This window comes from Pongo pygmaeus, chromosome 14, assembly GCF_028885625.2.
Source record: "Pongo pygmaeus isolate AG05252 chromosome 14, NHGRI_mPonPyg2-v2.0_pri, whole genome shotgun sequence".
In the NCBI taxonomy this organism is placed as follows: domain Eukaryota; kingdom Metazoa; phylum Chordata; class Mammalia; order Primates; family Hominidae; genus Pongo; species Pongo pygmaeus.
Genome location: NC_072387.2, coordinates 27716407 through 27735475, shown reverse-complemented (window position 1 = coordinate 27735475; position 19069 = coordinate 27716407). Strand labels below are relative to the sequence as shown.

The window sequence follows — 19069 nt, the reverse complement described above, 5'->3', positions numbered from 1 at the left end:
TGCCCATTTCTTTCCTTCTCTCAAGCTCATCACAATGAAAATGAGATATTTTAGTCACTCCTCATTCTCACTGCCATACAAGGAATGATAACCGCAAACCCAATGGGAAATATGAGATTCCAGCCCCTGAGGAACAAGACTTTCACTCTCACCTTCCCCCTCACCTGCAGGAGGAACAGACCAAAGGGAAATAACCTGCTGCCCAGGAGCCTCCCTCCCAGCTCCTTACAAAAGAGACAAAAAGGTCTCACTGCACAAACATTTTGTGTGCACAGAGAACATCATGGGTCAGACAGAGAAGACTTGAGAAAGAAGGCTGAGAAATTCAAACTACAGAATTCTTGGGATCCATCCAGACCGGGAAGAGACATTCCAGATGTCTAACTTGAGCTCTTCATCTTACAGAAGAGGAGAAAGAGGGCCTGGTGCCTACTTCGTAGCAGATACAGAATGAGAGTTAACCATGCTCTTGACACTACATTATCTTTCCTCCAGCTTCAGCCTCATCCCCCTCGGGCCACACACACCAGAGACAACACAGGCACACACAAGCCAATTATGCATAGAAATGGAAGATGGTGATTTGTCCTTCAACTGGAGACCTAAATACACAGTAGCCATACAAGGGAGATACTGTGAGGCCACATCTATGCATCCAATGAGGGACAGAAATAATCATAATTTTTAATTCAGTTCAACCCAATGAGCGTTCATTGAGCACCTACTATGTACAAGAGCCATTGCTGTGTGTTAGGAAACCTTCAAAAAAAAAGAATGTGGTCCATGCCCTTTAGATACATTAGGGAATAGAGAAATACAATTGACCACACTGTAAACTGTACTGTGACTTATGTAATAATGGGAACAAAGTATTCCTAGGGCCCAAAGGAAAACACAAGAAATGCTAACTAGAATAAATAGGATTAGAACTGGGGGTGTAATGAAGGTTTTGCAGAAGAAGTAATATTTCCATTGAATTTTAAATAAAGAGTCCTGCTTCTTCAGGTGGAGAAGGCAAGAGAAAGGCATCTGAGAGAGAAATTCACTTGGCCACAAGTATAAATCAGACTGCATGATGTGTTTGGAAAACAGCAAATAGACTCGAGTTGCATAGGCAAAGAGGCACACGTGATGCTCCTGGCAAAGCAGATCCAAGCAGCGGTTCATCCTAAGCATTGGATGCCACATTAAAGAATGTGGGCAGTATCCTTCAAAAGCAAGTATTTGAAGGGATCTCTACACACAAATGACACTCCTGTCTGGGTTTTGAAGGTACTTCTGCCATCAGTGTGGAGAATGGATTGGAGACAGAAGACTAGGGACGCAGGAAAGCAGCTGAAGACGTTTCCACAAGGAAAGCATAATACGGAAAAGTGTCTCTCGCAGCCACCTTTCCTCGGAGCAGTTTCCATGCCTGGGCACTCTTCATGTGAGCAGGTGTGCACTTCTCAAGCACACATGGAAGAAGAGCCATTTTACTCTTTGTTTCATTGCCCTTTGCCTGGCTGGGACTCCATGACTGGACTGTTGGCAAGATGTGCGGCTGTATGGCAGTGGTGACAAGTCTACTCCTGCCCACGCACTGTGTGTGTGCTCAAAAAGCCCAAGGTGAGGCAGCCAGGAGCCACAGAAAACCTAAGAAGACAGCTGGGCTTCCCAGAAAAGGGGAAAGATGGTACTCTCCAGCTGTCTACCTGGCTGCCGTGTCCCACAGTATTGTCACTGGCACTCCGTGCGTCTACACTCAGTGTCCCTATTATGCTGCCCCAAGCACTGTGCTAGGAACTGGGGTGTGCCACACAGGAAGGCATGAGTAAGAAACCATTTAAATCATCCAGAAGGAGAAATGAGACTCAGCCCGGGCAACAATCCTACCAGCAGCTTTACTGAACACAAAATTAGACATGCTCTCCTTGTCAACCAATAAACCACAGGAGTCTGAATCATGCTGGTGATTTCATCTGAAAGACTGGTCAGCTCTCAACCGGGAAAAATTCAGAGGGGTGTGCAAGGTGATCCTTGGAGTGGGGAACAAATCGTAGGGCCCCTATTTAGGTTTCCTCATTCATTCTATTCTTTAAAATTGTTTCCTTAGCTGTATCTCTTATAAAATAACATATATAAAGTATACTTTGAGATATACAATTTTAAAATAATTTAATATTTGAGATGCACACTCAAATTAAGTATATTTATTTGAAATGCATATGTTGAGATGCATATTCAAAAAAAATTTTTTTGGTGGGGATACGTGATCAAAAAATTTGGAGGCCACTGTGATAAAGTTCCATCTACACACTAAAACTCAGAACTTCTCATCTACACACACAAAAAAAGCATTTTATTGAGTTCAACTGTGACCCACTCAAACCCACATTACATACCTAAAAGTAAAAAAAAAAACAAAAAACACTGAAGTTGTGACAAAAAGGAACATCATTTTCTATTTTTTTAATGTAAGTTTACTTTATCTTGTATCTTATCTTTCTTCACACTTAAAGGTATTCACAAAAGTTGTGTAGGGAGTTAATAATTTTGCCTAAACCATCCACTGTGTTTAAAAAGCTAAAGTCAATCCTATATTTACAAATACATTTTAGCATTTTATATATATGTGTGTATCTATATATACATATTTTTACAAGCCTAATGGTAGAAAATTTTATCTAGAAAAATTTTTGCCCTTCATTTCTGTGTATTGAGAACTCCAAAACTTTTCTCATTCTAAGCTTCTTTTCATTTTCAACTTTTTGTAAACTAAAGTTCTCATATTTCAGAAAACATGGATTAAATTCTCATTTGACCACCAGTAATTGCAATAATAAATTACTTTGGGAGACCAAGGCAAGAGGATCACTTGAGGCCAGGAGTTCAAGACCAGCCTGAGCAACACAGCGTGACCTTGTCTCTACAAAAAAAAAAAAATGGTCATTAACCACGTGTGGTGATGCACACCCATAGTCCCAGCTACACAGGAGGCTGAGGCAAGAGGATCTTCTGAGCCCATGAGTTCCAGGCTGCAGTGAGCAATGATTACACCACTGCACTCCAGCCTGGGCAACAGCAATACCCTATCTCAAAAAAAAAAAAAGAAAGAAAAGAAAGAGAGAAAGAAACACTAAAGATTAATTTCATTACAAGTTTGAATGTTGGAAACCCAAATTAGTATATATTATTCATACTTATACATTCAGCAAAAATTTATTAAGTCCCTGCTGCGTACCATGCACTGTGTTTTAGGTACTGCATTAATAGGAGTAAAGTGATACCATGATGGAAAGTTAGTCCCCGCCACAGAGTGGAAGAGTAGACTTTGTCTCATTCACACCTCAGCACCTAGAACAGTGCCTGTCTGGCACCTGGCAGAGCACAATAAATACTTCTTCACTGTCTGCCATGAGGACTTTACAACCTAGTGGCGATGGGGAGTGGGAAAAAAGAAATTCATAACATTTGCAAATAATTACAATATCGTAATATTCTTATTCGCATACAAAAATATCTGACAACAATTTCCATCTCCCTTCTTCTCTGCATAATGAAAATCTTGGATGTAGCTTAGAGAGAGTTTAGATTCGCTGCATGGTCTATTTCTAGTTTTAATTACAATGCTTGGCAAAGCTTAGGAGGAGATCATTTCAATTCATTTCAAAAATAACTCTCATTCAATACAAGGAGATGGGATTTTTCACACTTGTAAATTTTTTTATTTACTTGATAATTAAGATGGTTTGGCATATAAATAAAGCATTTTCTTAGCAACTTTGGTCTAGTGAAGATGCAGAGCTGCTTATCTATTAATAAAAATAAAATGGCTTTCCTCAAAAAGTAAAAACTTACACTCGCCTTCCAAACAGACTCAGTTGCATTTCTGGCCCTTTTTAATCCAGAGAAAAGACAGCTGTTCAAATCAAACATGGAGCATAAAGCTGGATGAAGTCCCTCCAGTACTTACTGATCCATATAGCTCCCCCTTCTCATTCATCCCGAGGTAGAGTCCGCTGTCCACGCCTCGAATGCTGACCAGGCCCACTGCTATACTGATAAATTCCAGAATGCCTGTAGACAAAGGGTAGAAGGCAGAGGACAGGTCAGATCACGGAGCATGTCCTTAGAGTCTCAGCATCCATGGGGTTTTGGAGAGGACACTGAGCCCAGCTCCCCACTTGGATAACCCCGCACTAGTTAAAGAAGTGTCTTCTCTTTGAAAATCACTGTGTAAAAGAATTGATTTTCAACTAAATTCTATCTTATAATGATACAAAACTACTTACCAACATGACTTACACAATAAACAAAACATTTTAAAAATTAAAAAGTTAGTATCTACATAGATATGCTAAGAATAGGACAGAAAAACCAGTGTGTACATAATCTAATTAACTTAAAAGAGTAGAATTTAAGACAAAGATAATCTACGTCCACTTTGTAAACATGAAGTTAAGCATCTGTCTGTGATTCTCTTATTTTGAGAGACATAAGACCATTCACTAAACAGAATACTTTTTTTAAAAAAGACAACCTATTTCCACTTTATAAACATGAAGTTAAGTATCTGTGTGTGAGTATCTTGCTTTTGGACTTCCCAGCCTTTAGAACTGGGAGAAATAAATACCTGTTTAAGTAGCAAAAAAAAAAAAAAAAAAAAAGTTTTCTGTTTAGAGAATAGTCTCTCAAAATAAGAGAATGAAGTGCTAACTAAAGCCTTGATTGGTTTATACAGAAAATTATCCAGCTCTCTATTGTGTTAACTTTTTTTAACTCTATCTAGAAAACTAAAACTGCCCACATACATCCCAAATATTTTTGCTTAAACAAAGTATTGGTTTTTGCTATACTTATCTAAACCTCAAAGAGATAGTTAAGCAATTAAAACAATAATATTCTGCAGAGATAAATACTGCTCTTGATTTAAAGTAGGCATGGAATGCTGTATTCCAAAATCAAATCAACACAATGATCTTATTTTACTTCCTTCTTTCCCCTTGCTTACCTCACTAAGAATAACACCTAAACTGGGCATAAATCCAGAATTTTATGGCCACACAACAGCAGTTTCAATTTCTCTAACTATAGTGTGGTTATAAGATGATTAGCTCACAGTATATTTAGGACACTGCTAATTTTTTTTTTTTTCTTTTTGAGATGGAGTCTCGCTCTGTTGCCCAGGCTGGAGGGCAGTGGCATGATCTTGGCTCACTGCAAGCTCCGCCTCCCGGGTTCACACCATTCTCCTGCCTCAACCTCCCGAGTAGCTGGGACTTCAGGCTGGGACAGCCACCAAGCCAGGCTTTTTTTTCTTTTTTTTTTTTTCTTCTGTATTTTTAGTAGATACAGGGTTTCACCGTGTTAGCCAGGATGGTCTCAATCTCCTGACCTCGTGATCCACCCGCCTCGGCCTCCCAAAGTGCTGGGATTACAGGCGTGAGCCACCACGCCCGGCCGGACACTGCTAATATTATTTGTACTCAGCCATTTTTTCCTTTTTATTGTAAATTAAAGTGCTACATTTTATGTAGACCTTACATTAATGCATATCAAATATTGAGTTCTTGTTTTAAAAATACTTTCAAATATTAAAAATTTTACTTACATTTAAGAGTTCAGAAAAAAACTTAGGGTAACAATGTGCTATAGTCAGTCTCATGTGACCAATAAAAAAGCACTTACATGAATTTTTCAACAATTAATTTTGCAACTCTCACAAAATACACTGGTACTGCAATCAAAAGAAGACATGAACAGCATAAATCTAATAAAGGATTAACTCAAGAGGAAACTATTCCAAGGTGATGTAAAAAAGAAGAGCTATTTCTTCTAAAGGGGTATTCCTAATTCTTTTATAAGGACAAAATGTAACAAATTTATCTTGTGCTTAATTTAATTATTTTAATAGGATGTTAAACAGTATATTTAAAAAAGTGAAATTACAAATTGTGTTTTGAATCTAATAATCTATGACTCTATGATGGAAAATACATCTAAAAGAAGCCAGTTTATTACTAGCCTTCCCTACTTCCAAAGCAAATGGGAATATAAATAAGGCAATATTTCCATGAGATTCATTTTTCATGAGATGCACTCCCTTTTCGATGCATTTTATTTCATTGTACTATTCTTCTGAGTCAAAATAATTAAAATTCTGGCATTTTATTATTATTAGCAGTCACATGTATGTGAATATCTTCTTAGTTACCTGAAAGCACACCAAAATGTGGGTCATACATACCCTGAAATTAATGTAAGGAGTTAATTAATGTTCAATTTTTGTTGTAAGATGAAATGCAGAAACATTTGGCCCCTTTTGAGGTCTGAATGATTTAATTTACCAGGTCAATAAGGAAAGGTTTAATCATAAAACTAAAAAATATTTGCAGTTTCTAAGGGAGCATGTGATGATCTTTCTGTTTTCCCTGCACACGGAGTAGCTGAGGACTAATAATGAATATTAGCCAATGTTGCCCATCAGGTCCAACAAAGAATAAGGTGCATGTGATTTCACAAAACCTTTTCTCTGCCTGGTCTGCAGAACATCAAGAAAAAAAAAAAACAGCAGCAGCAATGATAATTGTAATAGTGAAAATTCTTGAGCATTTAGTCTATGCCAAATGAGAGGCCTTCTCTCATTTAATCCCCAGAACAACTCTAGGCATTACAATATTCTAATCCCCAGTGTACAAATGGGGAAATTGAGGTTTAAAGAGGTTAATAATTAGCCCCCAAGCAATTGGACTCCAAAACCTATTTCCTTAACTATTATGCACATCTTACATTTGGTTTTACCTTTTTTAATGTTTCTGTGATTTCTGTACCATTTTCATATAGCTGAGTTCTGCAAGTATTATTATTATATAATTTAGAAATGAAGATATTAAGATATCTATCTAGTTTCTTTTTCTGGCATTGACAAGACAGCTGTAATTCATATTCGTTCACTTTTTCATTCAAGAAGCTATTATTGAGGGATTATTATAAGCCAAGCACCATGCCATTTATTGAGTATATAAAGATGAACCGGATATAGCCTAGGTCCTATTACCCTCAAATTTTTGCTCACCATCTGTTGGGAAGAAGGACACGTAAACAGATAAATATAACAACAGTGTGGCAAATGCAGTTGAGAGGGAGCTGTTCAGGGTATGGGCAGTCCAAAGATGGGCAGCTCATCTGGGTTTCTGAAGGCAAGTCAGAGGCTTCCCAAGAAAATAAATACCTGAGATAAGTCTCCAAAAAGCTATCCAAGCAAGAAGAAACTACCTAGAGACCCCAGGTGGAAAAGATTTCATCACCTCAAACCATCACCCATTTCTCTGCAGTTCCTTAAAAATAGAGACGTCAAAATAACAGCCCAGCTTTTTATGTGGTCACCTCAGTGATGGAAGGACAAGCAGACCACCTGAATGTAGGAGTCACAGTCATTCTCCCCCATGCAAAGAATTCCACTGTTGTAAGGTCAGGAAGATCTGGCAACCCCGCAACAGGATCCCACCCCAACCAGACCAGAAACCTCATCATTCCTGGTACCCTCTTGTCCACAATAAATTCTATAACCTCAACCAGGTCCATTCACCTCTCTCTGGGGTGGAGCCGGTGCCAGGCAAGTGCTTCCAACTACACTCCCTGAGTACAACCCACTCCACATGTTATCTGCTCACATGACTGGGCAGCAGAGGGGGCTGGATCAATAACAGCCAGAAGCCTTCTGTGCAGAGACATCTGAATGTTTAATGATCAAGGAGACAGAAAGGGAAAGAAGGAAAGAGCAAAGAAAAGAAGGAAGGAAGAGGGGAGGAAAAAGGGAGGGAATTATGAGATTGTGCCTAAAATTAGAACTGTGGCACACACATGTGTACCATGGCAGCCTGTCGCTCATTTTGGGCAGACACAGCCTTGACATCCTTAGCTCAGAAGGCCCACAGTAATGGGTAGTGATAGGGTGACATGGGAAGCACAGGGTCGATGACTGCTGTCATTTCTTTGTTCTCTTCCACAGCAGTCAACAGTTCCAAATGAGGACATGCTCATTGGGACGCCACTGGATTTGATGAGGTGTGAGATCATCCACGGTCCGTGAGAGACCAGGTCAATGCCTGGACTATTTCAGGAAAATCACCACACCGGACCTTCCTCATTGCCCCAGACTCACTTTTAGTGACTATCCCCAGAGCTGATGGGCTGCCCCAGTTCTGTTCACATGGACCATTATCCCAAAGCTGGCACCGCCCCCTAGAGCCCATCTGTGCTGGGCCTCACCTCCAAGGCCATGCAAGGCAGCGGGAGGGCAAGGCAGTCAGAGTTGCTCCACTCTGGCCCTCATGACATGGTTCTCTGACCTAAGAGCCCCCAACACATGACAGAACCGCACTCTTCAGACCACACAAATGTATGCAGACTGTCGAGAGGCGCAGGGCATGAGGCTGCAGAAAATTCATGATTAAGCCTCTTCCCTGCAGAGCTTCCTGCTCACCCAGAGAAGCTCGAACCAGGGCTGCCAGATCAACCATCTCAGATCCTGCACTGGGGTAAGTTCGGATCTGTAGCAACTTGAGCACATCTCATAGAGTTTATATAGGAAATGACTAACTGAATGGGAGTTATAACTCCACTAATTTTTCCAGAACCTGAAGCAATCCTAAAACCATCTCCTTAAACACCCAGTGTTTTCCTGAGACATTGAAGAGTCAGATACATAGAACAGAATTAAAGTTCAAAACCCTGGAAATAAGTTTTAAACACCTGTTTAAAAAAAATCATACTATCATATTTCTCCCCTCTAGTAAAACCTTCACCTGACCCCCCCTTTGAATGGAAGCCCCAGTTTGGGTGCTCATCTGAGGTCCTGATGAAGACAGGCCTTTCAGAGCTACCTAACCCCAGCCAAAAAGGGAACAGACTTCGGTTTCCCAAGCAAGTTAAATAGCAGATCAGGCCCAGCGTTCATGTTTTTATTATTTTACATTACTATTTCCCCAAATGATGTTCTGCTCACATTTTTGTCCATCTAGCAAGGCTGGAGCGCTTTAAAAGTGAGCTCTATATATAGGTATATAGATATACAGATGAAACAAGACATCTCGCTCCCCCAGCCTACTGCACAGAGATACAATTGCGAGTTCCTTTTCTCCTTGTTCAATTTTATCTCCACACCACCAACCCGAGGGGAAAAAAAAAAAAAAAAAAAGGCTCCTTCAAGGTCCCACCTAAGTTGTCACCTCTGCAGCTCCTGCTGGAACAGTAAGACTCCCCCACCCCCACGTCCTCTGCACTGCCGCTGCTGTGTCACTGCCAAGCTTGCCAGCAGCTGCAGTCACCTGCGGCTGTATGGGGGCGGCAAAAATCCTTTTTCCAGCACGTTTCCTTCTGCTGTTTGATTTCAGGTAGAAAATGCACCTTCTATTTTAATCAAAGTGTAAACCCACCCCACCCCCCACCTACAGTTACTCTTTTCTAGAGAAACTGAGTGTGAGGACGAAGTCCCCAGAGGGGGACCGGGCTGCGGAGGAGAGGCTGCTGCCGGAGGAGGAGGGCCGAAGGTGAGGCCGCAGCGGCGCGCGGGAGCGCCAGGTGTGCCAGAGCCGGGGCGCCGCAGCCCCCTCGCCCCCTCCCGGCGCCTGTGCCCTCCCTCCGCCCTCCCCGCGCGCGCCGCGGGGTCCTAGCGGCGCCGCGGCCTCGTTCCGGGCGGGGCTGGGAAGGCGAGGGTAGGAGGCTCCCGGCACACGCACCACCGCTCTGCGGAGGTTGCTAATATTGGGACCTGCCGCAGCGGCAGCAGCGGGAGACCGCGGCACTGCTGTCACCCCGGGGGCCCGCTTCTCACTGCAACCGGATAAAAGACTTAAATAACCCTCCTGCCTCACCCTGCTTCCCCACCCCCACTGCGCACAGCCACCCACTCAACTCCATCCCAGCCAGAGTGAGTGGCACAGCGGAGCGCCAGGGCGCCCTTCCCCCTCGGCCGACGCCAGGCCGACGGGCTAGCTAGCGGCTCGGCGCCCCCAGTCCCCAACCTGGGCCGGGGCTTCCGCTCCCCTCCCATCCAACCCTACCCCTAGCCCCTCCCCCCAGCCCCCACATCCCCCCTAACACTGTACCGAGAGCGTCTAAGGAGTGGAGATGCCACTTCCTTGACAACACCTTTCTCTGACCTCTAGGGGTGAGGAGTCTAGCTTTTTGTTTAACGGTCTCTATTGAGCCACTGTAGCCCGCCGCGGTCCTCATCCGCTCACCCTAGAATGCGCCTCTCCTGCCCTCCCCTCCCGCGTGGCCCCTGTCCTTGCATCCGCGCTCTCCCCAGTGGCAGAGTTACGAGATTTCTAATGACTCGATTGCATGTGGCAAACGTCCTATCCTAAAGGTGACTGCATCAAAAAAAAAAAGATCATGGAGGGAAGGCGTGCGTGAAGAAACCCCAACTAGGACATCCCATAATCTCTGCACACCAGGGCCCAGTCGTGCTGCACCGGAGTTTTAACAGGGTCTCTCAAAGACAGGCTCGGCTGATCCACACAATAAAACCGGCTCAGGCCCGCCGCGGCGCCCCTGCAGCCGTGCGCCCCCGCCGCGCTTCCGCGCACACCCCGGGCTCCCCCGGCTGTGAAGCCGGAGCGGAGGCGGGGGCGCGGGAAAGCCAGATCGCGATCGGCGAGCTCGCGAGCTCTGCTCTCGGAAAGCGGTTAACAATAGCACGCCGCCCCCTCCGCCCGCCTCCGCGGCCCTTTGTCCCCCCCACCCCCACTCCTTCCCCTGCGGCTCCGGCCAGGGTCCCCCGACCCACCTCCCGGGCACCACGGAGCCCTTCGAGTCTCCAAAACCGGGCTACGTGCTTCAGAAGAAGGACACGGAATGGGACAGGGGAGCTCAGGGGTCCGACCTCCAGCCCGTCCTCTGTCCCCGCCACCAACTCTCCTGCCGTTGCGCGCGCCTCCAGCCGTTCCCACACCACAAACCACCGCGCAGCCCGGGGCGGCGGCTGTCAGCCCCGCCAGACCCACTCTCAAACACAAAGAGAAATCGAAGGGACTCAACTTGGGCCAAAATGAAAAACCGGATTCCCTAAACGCGGCCAGAAGTGTGTCAGCCCCTGCCTGCCACCCCCCGGCCCCCGTGGTCCCCGCAGCACTGAAGGGCGCACCCGAGCCGGGCGGAAAGGGAGCCGGAACGCGAGCGCGTTTAGGACCGCGCGGAGCCGGCCGGGCAGCCGCTAAGTGCGCCGCGGGGCCCGGGCGGCCGAGCGGGCACCTGCCGGCCGCGAGCGCGGGAGGGCTGGAGCTCCGGCCGCCTGGCACACCTAGGCCGGCCGCCCACGCCGCTTGCTTCGGTCGGCGCGGCCCCGACACCCTGAGGGTGGCCGCCGCGGCCCCGGACACACTCGCTCGCCCACCCAGGGCCGCCCACTGCCTGTTGTTCTGGTATCGAACGCTAGGCAGGGTGGCAGCCCTTAAAGAGGCCAGATGGAAACAGCACTTTTAGTAAAGTTTAGTCTTCTCTTTGCGACAACCAGAATCTACCTTTACTTCTGGGGTGGGGAGGGGATAGTTATATTTCAACTGAATAATTGCAAAGCAAAGAGCTATAACTTTTTTTAAGCAGCGAGTGGAGACGGCCAGAGCAATTTCACACTACTAGACTCAGCTGTGGGCTTAGGCTCAGGGGTGAGCACGAGGAGCAAATCCTGGGCCTCTTGGATCTGGGACCATCCCCAGTCCAGGCCTAAATCCTCCTCACCTTCTGGCATCATCCGCAGCCGCACGAAGCTAAACATACAGTTTAGATTGTGTTCAACATCTGGCACTAAAGCATGAGGAAGAAAAATCACCACAGGACTTTGTTTTTTACGACCTAGTTTAAGTGTTGTCAGGTGGGTTCACTCAGAAGTTAACTCCTTCCAACAGTCTAGTTGCCCAAACTGGCGCTTAATTTTTTTTTTTTTTAAGTAAGGAAAAAACTCAAGAGTCCACCCAATTGGGACTGTGTTAGCTGACTTCGTGCCGTTGGGCTCAGGGCGCCCCGGCAAGCACGTGTGTGCAGGCATAAAGTGGGCAGAGCCACCAGCCCTCGAGTCTGCAGCCCTCAGTGCTGAGTCACAAATACCCTCCGCTGAAAAATGAAATCCTCGGAATGCCCTTTAAAATTTAGCTCGCAGCGTTTGCACGCGCGCACACACTCACACCAGAGAGCCACGCAGGAGACCTACACGGGCTGCACACTATGGAAATTTAAAAGCAGAGGTTATTACTTGATAGCTGGAAGGACAAAAACCCCTGAGCGTCCTGCCTCTTCCCAAGTCATTTTCCCCCAAGCCTCTGCCCCTGCTTTTCACGGAGCCTAAAATATGACTTTAGTCCTCCCAACAGGACAATCCGTCAGCAACCTTCGCCTATGGGGCTTTCAGACCCTCACAGGGGGGAATAAACAATGCGCTTAATATACAATTCAAGCAGTATACTTACTAGAGGAAAGGGGGAAAGGAAAAAAAACCTTAATTTGGGTACAAGATACCCACTGCCTTCAAGAAACTGCATTAAGTTCTTAGTAGTTAATGATTAAAGCTTTAAACTCGTGCAATCAGTCCATTCAAAAGAAACTTCCTAAACCAGTGTATGTGATGCAAAAGAACTGGAAACTTGTATTATATTTATAAATTATGCCCCCCTTTAAATTAAAAGTAGGGGGCCTTTCAGTGTATACTTGCATCAGTGCCAGCAGCAGATCTGCAATTCCGGAGGCATTTTTTTTTCGGAGCTGGCAAGACAGAGAGAGAGAGAGAGACAGAGATACAGAGAAAGAGGGGAGGAGGGGAGAACCCTTCCCACGTCCCCCCACCCGGCCACCACCTTCTTGGTAGTTATAATTTCAACACGTCATCTCATGGACACTAAAGGGTTAATGGTATACCTACCAAATCGGCTGTGGTCTTTCCTGGTTCCCTGGATAGTACCATTGGGGAAGATTTCTAAGTGAAATCCAGTCCTGCAGTATAGCTGCCTCCGCCTGAGAATCCCCTTTAAATGATCCAAGTCCGTGACTGCGGGTCCCCTGGGGAGACCCCCTGCTTCGGACTGACCCAGGTGGTCACTTAACAAAACCGGGCTGTCCACCGGCAACACGGGCACATTCCCAAACGGTACCGCATCCTGCACACCGAAATAGTTCCCAACTTCACCTAAGGGAGCCATCAGAGGACTCGGCTTTTGGAGCACAAGAATAAACAATAATGATGGTGTCAACCCAGGAGATATTAGGCGAGGTATATCCAACTCCCCTCCCTTACTGCAGTTGCAGAGAGAGAGAAGAAAAAAGGTTCTTTTCTTCAATCCATTAAATGCATAAATAAAAGTAATCTGCTGTTTCACTGGCACAGGTTCAAGGTCAAACCACTGATAGTCTAAGAAACCACCACTTTATACTCACACACTGACATACTGATAAACATATCTATGTATCTCTATAGATAGATCCCCAGCTCTTAGCAGGCAGGAAGGTCTTCATCCCATCCGACCGTAATAAGGAAAAAAAATCCGTAGTTTCTCCATTTGGTTTGAGATCAGAATGACCATAGCAACTTAAATGCCTAGGCGTTATTATAGGGATTTTTAAGATGCACGGGCTACGTCAGAATTTACGGATCCTGACTCCAGGAAGGCATGCGCTGTTTTTACTCTCTAACCGACTCTGCAGACATCAGCATGAATCCTTCAAGGGGAAAAAAAAATCTCACGTTGGTGACGGCGACAAATCTCCCCTCCCGGTCCCCCCTCCAAAAAATGATAATAATAATAATAAAACAAAAAGAAGAAGAAACTTTAGGCGTCCAAAGCTAGTATCCAGGATTCTCCAGAGGCTCGGCAGATGTCCATTGGCTTAGAACGGGTGGCGAGCGGCGAGCGAGGAGAGCCGCGTCCGGGAGCTCGCGTGCCGCCCAGGCTGCCGCGAACAGGTGTTGCCGCGCCGGCTCGCGGAGCGTTGTAGCCGGGCGGAGCGCTCCTCCTGCGCAGCCCCCGCCGGCGCGCAGAGTGGCGCAGGCAGCGGCATTGGGCTGGGTTTAAGGTAGCGCCGCGACCGCCCGGGCTCCCCGCGGTCCTAGCGCCCGGCTTACTGCCCGCGCCGCTCTGCGGCAGGAGAGATGCGGCGCGCCAGAGCGCAGGACTTCCTGGGAGGCAGCCGAGGAGCCCTGGCTTTACAAAGAAAAGCAAATGAAAGATGCACTTCGAGAGGCGGGAGGAAGAAACCCTGAGTCTCCCGAGACTCAAAGTTCTCCTGCAGAATAGAAGCCGGTAACTTACAATCTAGCTGGCTACATTGATGGAAGGTCAGAGTGAAACTGGGAAACTAGTTTTCACTGGGGCTCTGTAACCTTGCGTTGTATTATAGAATATGACTGAGTTGAGAGAGTTGGAGGGAAGGGGAGTTGATTTAATGGGCTTGGATGGCCATAGCAGTTTCTCTTCCATTCTTCGGCCACACACACAGAAGCGCAAACTATGTTGCAGGTAAGATCAACTCCTCGCCCCCGTCACACACATACACACACACGCACACACACACGCAGATGCGGCCACCGTTTCGGTTTTGTTTGGAGCGTTCTGCTGGGCATCTTTGGGTTGGGGCTATGTTTAGGTCCCGCCCCGCTGCTCGGGTCCCGGCGGCCGCAAAGCAGTCGGCAGGGGGGCGCCAGAGAACCTTCTCTGTCCCCGACTTCGACTCGGGCGCGCGTCTTCGGGAGTCTGGGTGGAGGGGAGCGCTCCAGTAGGCTTCCTCTCGCCCCCAAACCACGCTGCTTAGGACGAGCGGCGCCATCCCAAGCCCTGCATCGGCTCGGGGAAGCGAAAGGCGAGTTCTAGTGTCTCACTCCACCGTCCGAAGCCCGCCGCTGAGCTAGGAGGGCCGGGCACTGGATGCTTGCGGGGCGCCCCGGGGCCGCAGCCGCTCCTTCCTGCTCTGCCCTGCGGGGCCGCACGTGGAAGCCTGAGCTCCGTTGCGCGGGCTCGGGTTTCTGCTAGCCGCCGGCGGCCTTCGCGCCCAGCGGGAGTCAGGGACAAAGAAACCCGCCTCAGGGGGCCGCCAGGGGCCCTGCCGGGCCGGGCCCGCCCGAGAGACTGGAGGCGGCGCGCTCTGCGCCCGGGACAGCCTGCCTGCGCCCGGATCCCCAGTGGCGGCGGGCGCGGAGCGCGGCGCCCCCCCAACACACACACACACACACACACACACACACACACACACACACTCGCCCACAGCCCTCCCGCGGGGCCCCCCTTCCCTCCCCCTGCTCCTCTTTGTTCACATTGTCTTAGAAACGGCCCGACTCTCGGGTCAAGATGGTGAAAGTTGCCGAGACTTGAGCGCAGCTCCAGACTGCGGGGCGTGCAACTGAGAAGCAAAGTCGAAAGCAGAGACTGAACCCCTGCGGTGGGGAAGCGAATCAAAACCTGGTTATGGGGGAGAAGTCGGATCCGCCTTAGTAGTCAGCTAAAGGCTGGAGATGCATAACTGGGGCTGGCCCTACTCCGGACGGGAGGGCTTCGCCTGAAGACGAAAGGGAGCGATGAATTTGCAGATTTCAGGGGCGCTGGAGGTGCCAGCGACCTGGAGCGACCTTCCCCTGCCCTCCGGGGAGGAAGGCGTGCTCCGGCCCGGGCGAGGAGGAAGGAGAGAAGAGCGAGGTGGTCCTCCCCTCTTCCTTTCCCACCCCCCTTTGCCGCAGTCCAGGGTCATTGGGTGTCCGGGGCTGGCTCGGTGCGTCTTGCTTACGTGTTTCTGAAGCATGAGAGCCCTGCCCCGTGGTATTTACAGCAGTCACATCCGCGGTGGTACAGAGCGGGCTTTAACGTTAACTGCTCGGCGGCAGATACAAGAAGCTGGGTAGTAAGTGTCACTTCTCATAAACCACCCGAGTCGCTCGCATTAATCTCCGAGGCAGCCAGCAGCGATGGGTACAGCAGGGGCGTTCCTCGACCAGTTGGGTACAATGCGCCGGGATGGTTACTTAGTGGGGAGAAAAGCGATGGAAGAAACAGAGGCCCAGAGAGACAGGGAGACGCTTCATAAGAAGAGAAACGAGCAGCACGTGGACATTGGACATTTCCAGTGAAGACAAGACTGGGACCATTTCCACCAGCTGTCTCCAACCACATTCTTTCGATCTGAATTTAGATTGTCATCCAATGAGCAAAGACCATTTCCGCTTCTGAATCCTGCAGCGTGTGACTGTCGCTTTAAAAAGCGTTGCAGCAGTGGAAGAGAGGGCGAAGTAGCTGATGGAGCACTTTCCCAGGTTGAGCAGCCTCCCCCACTGCAGTTGGCTTGATCCACATTTCATCCGCATCCCTAACTCCAGCTGCAAGAAGCTTTTGCTGCTTCCTCGCCCCTTTGCCTTCCCCATCAGATTTCTCTTGCTTGGTTTTGTTGGTTGATTTGGTCTGGTTGTTTTTCTTATTGTAGTAAGAGAAACAATGTCCTTCCTTGCACTGGCCACATCACATTTTTCCTGTATTCACCCCACTCGTTACGGCTGACATCCTCAAGTTTCCTTCACAGCTCTGGCAAAACCATGAACTCCCATGTCCAGGACTATGAGTATGTTTTACAAGTCTTCTTCAGTGAGTATACAGATGTTAGTACTCAAAGAAGACTGAGGCCTTGCCTTCTAGAGACACGTGGTGTAATTGGATTAATAACTCCTGCCTCCAAAGACTGTTGTTAGGAGTAAAAGGAAAAAAAAATGCACACGAAACAAGCAGCACACAATAGACCCTCAAGGCATAGTCGCTATCATTACACTATTCCTTATATAGTTCCCCTATGGATTTCTCCCATGGGGGTATTCAGCAAATACTGTTATTGATTTTAATCCCAAAGCTCCCTGAGGCGCTCTCTTCTCAAAACGTTTTAACTCCTCTTACTTTCCTTTCTTCCCCTTTCCTGTGTTTTCTATCATGTTTGTCATCTGTCTTTTCTGTTGTCAATTTAGTACTTAGGCCCAAATGGGAATAAATGACAAGAGAAGTAAAGAGGGCTATGAAGAGGAATGAGCACTGGAATGGGAGTCCGCAGGTCTGAACCATATCATCTGACCCTCTGCCTACTCCATGTGTGGCTACGGGCCCTCTCCTCACGGGTCCCAGCTCTTTGCTGTGAAGACGGGTTTGTGTAGGTTAAAGTGGCCTGTCAGCTATAAAGTCCTCTGCAAATTTGAAGTGGCCCTTTGGAAAAGGTCCACCTTCCCCGCTTTGTTCATTAGCTTGTCTTCCTTCAGTTTCCCTGGACCCCCAGATGCAAATCAGTACAGAGTCATTTCATTCCTTCTCTACAATAAAGGTGTCACTGGGCCTCTGCCCTTCCATCTGTTTCCTTCATTCTCCTCCTCCCCACCCCACAACCCTTCAATCTACTTATGGGCTTTTGTTTAGGAGCTGTAAGGAGCATGGGATGGAGGGGAATGGTTTGGGAAGGTTGAAGTCTATTCCCAATGTGACCCCAGGAACTAGGTTTGAGTTTCATGGTAAGAGGATAGAACCTTTGTAGCCACCATTTATTGACTGCTTACTGCGTTTCCAACACCCTGCTAAGTGCTTTTGTGCTTTATCTTCTTAATACTGAAAACTGTCCTACGAGGTATTATTTTATCCCGTATTATAGATGAGGAAACTGTGGCTTATAGAAATTAAGTAGCATGCCTATTGCCACAGTGCTAATAAATGGTGGAGCCAAGTTCATAGACATCAGACCCTCATTGTGTAACACTGCCCTCAATTATAACAGGCATATACTTTTAAATGTTTTAATAGCATGTCTTCTCAAAATACACAGAAATAAATGATGGGCATATATACTTGTATATATCAACAACCAGTTACACTGAGTGTATATGAACAACAACCAGTTAGAAGACAAAATGAAGGAAGGAAAAGACCCCAGTTACAATAGGTTTTTAAAAAAGGAAAGGAAAGTGAAGGAAGGAAAGGAGACATAAGATCCCCAGGAGTAGAATTAACAACAACAAAAAAATGTGCAAGATCTATATGAAGAAAAAAAATTTTTTTTTTTTTTTGAGATAAGGTCTCACTATGTTGCTTAGGCTGGTCTCGAACTCCTGGGCTCAAGAGATCCTCCCACCTTGGCCTCCCAAAGTGCTTGGATTACAGGCATGAGCCACTGCTCCTGACCAAGAAATACATATAATATGTGGTTTTGGGGGGGTTTTTTGTTTGTTTGTTTTTTTGAGACAGAGTCTCACTTTGTCGCCCAGGCTGGAGTGCAATAGCCTGATTTCGGCTCACTGCAACCTCCACCTCCTGGGTTCAAGTGATTCTCCTGTCTTGGCCTCTCGAGTAGCTAGGATTACAGGCATGTGCCACCAAGCCTGGCTAATTTTTGTATTTTTAGTAGAGATGGGGTTTGCTGTGTTGGCCAGGCTGGTCTTGAACTCCTAACCTCAGGTGATCCGCCCGCCTCGGCTTCCTAAAGTTCTGGGATTACAGTCATGAGCCACCATGCCCGGCCTGACCAAGAAATATTTTAAGATATTTCTTGGAATACAAAAGATGCCCTGAACAAATTGAAAGGCATATCATGTTCTTAGATAGAAAAATTCAATTTCATAAATATATAATCCTTCCTAAATTAATCTAAAAACAATAACAATAAAAATGCCAAGATGTTTAAAATTAGATAAACTGATGCTACAGGTAATATGGAAAAATAAATTAAAATTGACAACAAATTTTTTTAACAAGAAAAATTAAGGAGTAACTAGCCATACAATATTTTAAAATATTTTTTAAAGCTATAATAATTAGAACAGAGTGTCATATGAATTATTTATATTAGCCTATGAATAAACAGATAAAGCAATAACAGAATAGAAATTATATAGATCCAAATACATATTAGAATTTTATATATGATGATCAACTAATGGGGAAAAAGTGAACTATGAGTAAATGGTTTTGAAACAACGGAATAAACAACTAAAAAACACAAATAGTGTTTATTCTTCATACTTACATGAGGATAAAACCCAAATACAAATATTTTAAATGTAAAAAATAAAACTATAACAAGTCCTAAAGGA

General features: G+C 46.4%; 1 protein-coding gene across 1 annotated transcript in view; it reads right to left on the bottom strand.

Annotated features, from left to right (window-relative positions):
• Positions 1 to 14018, bottom strand: part of FGF9 (fibroblast growth factor 9) — a 33680-nt gene extending 19662 nt beyond the window's left edge. Inside the window, exons 1-2 of the mRNA XM_054447139.2 lie at positions 12899 to 14018; positions 3956 to 4059 (exon numbers count right to left, since the gene is read on the bottom strand). Coding sequence (XP_054303114.1) covers positions 3956 to 4059; positions 12899 to 13175 — 381 coding nt within the window. The 5' untranslated portion in view covers positions 13176 to 14018. The remainder of the gene's footprint in view (positions 1 to 3955; positions 4060 to 12898) is intronic.
• Between the last annotated feature and the right edge of the window lie 5051 nt (positions 14019 to 19069).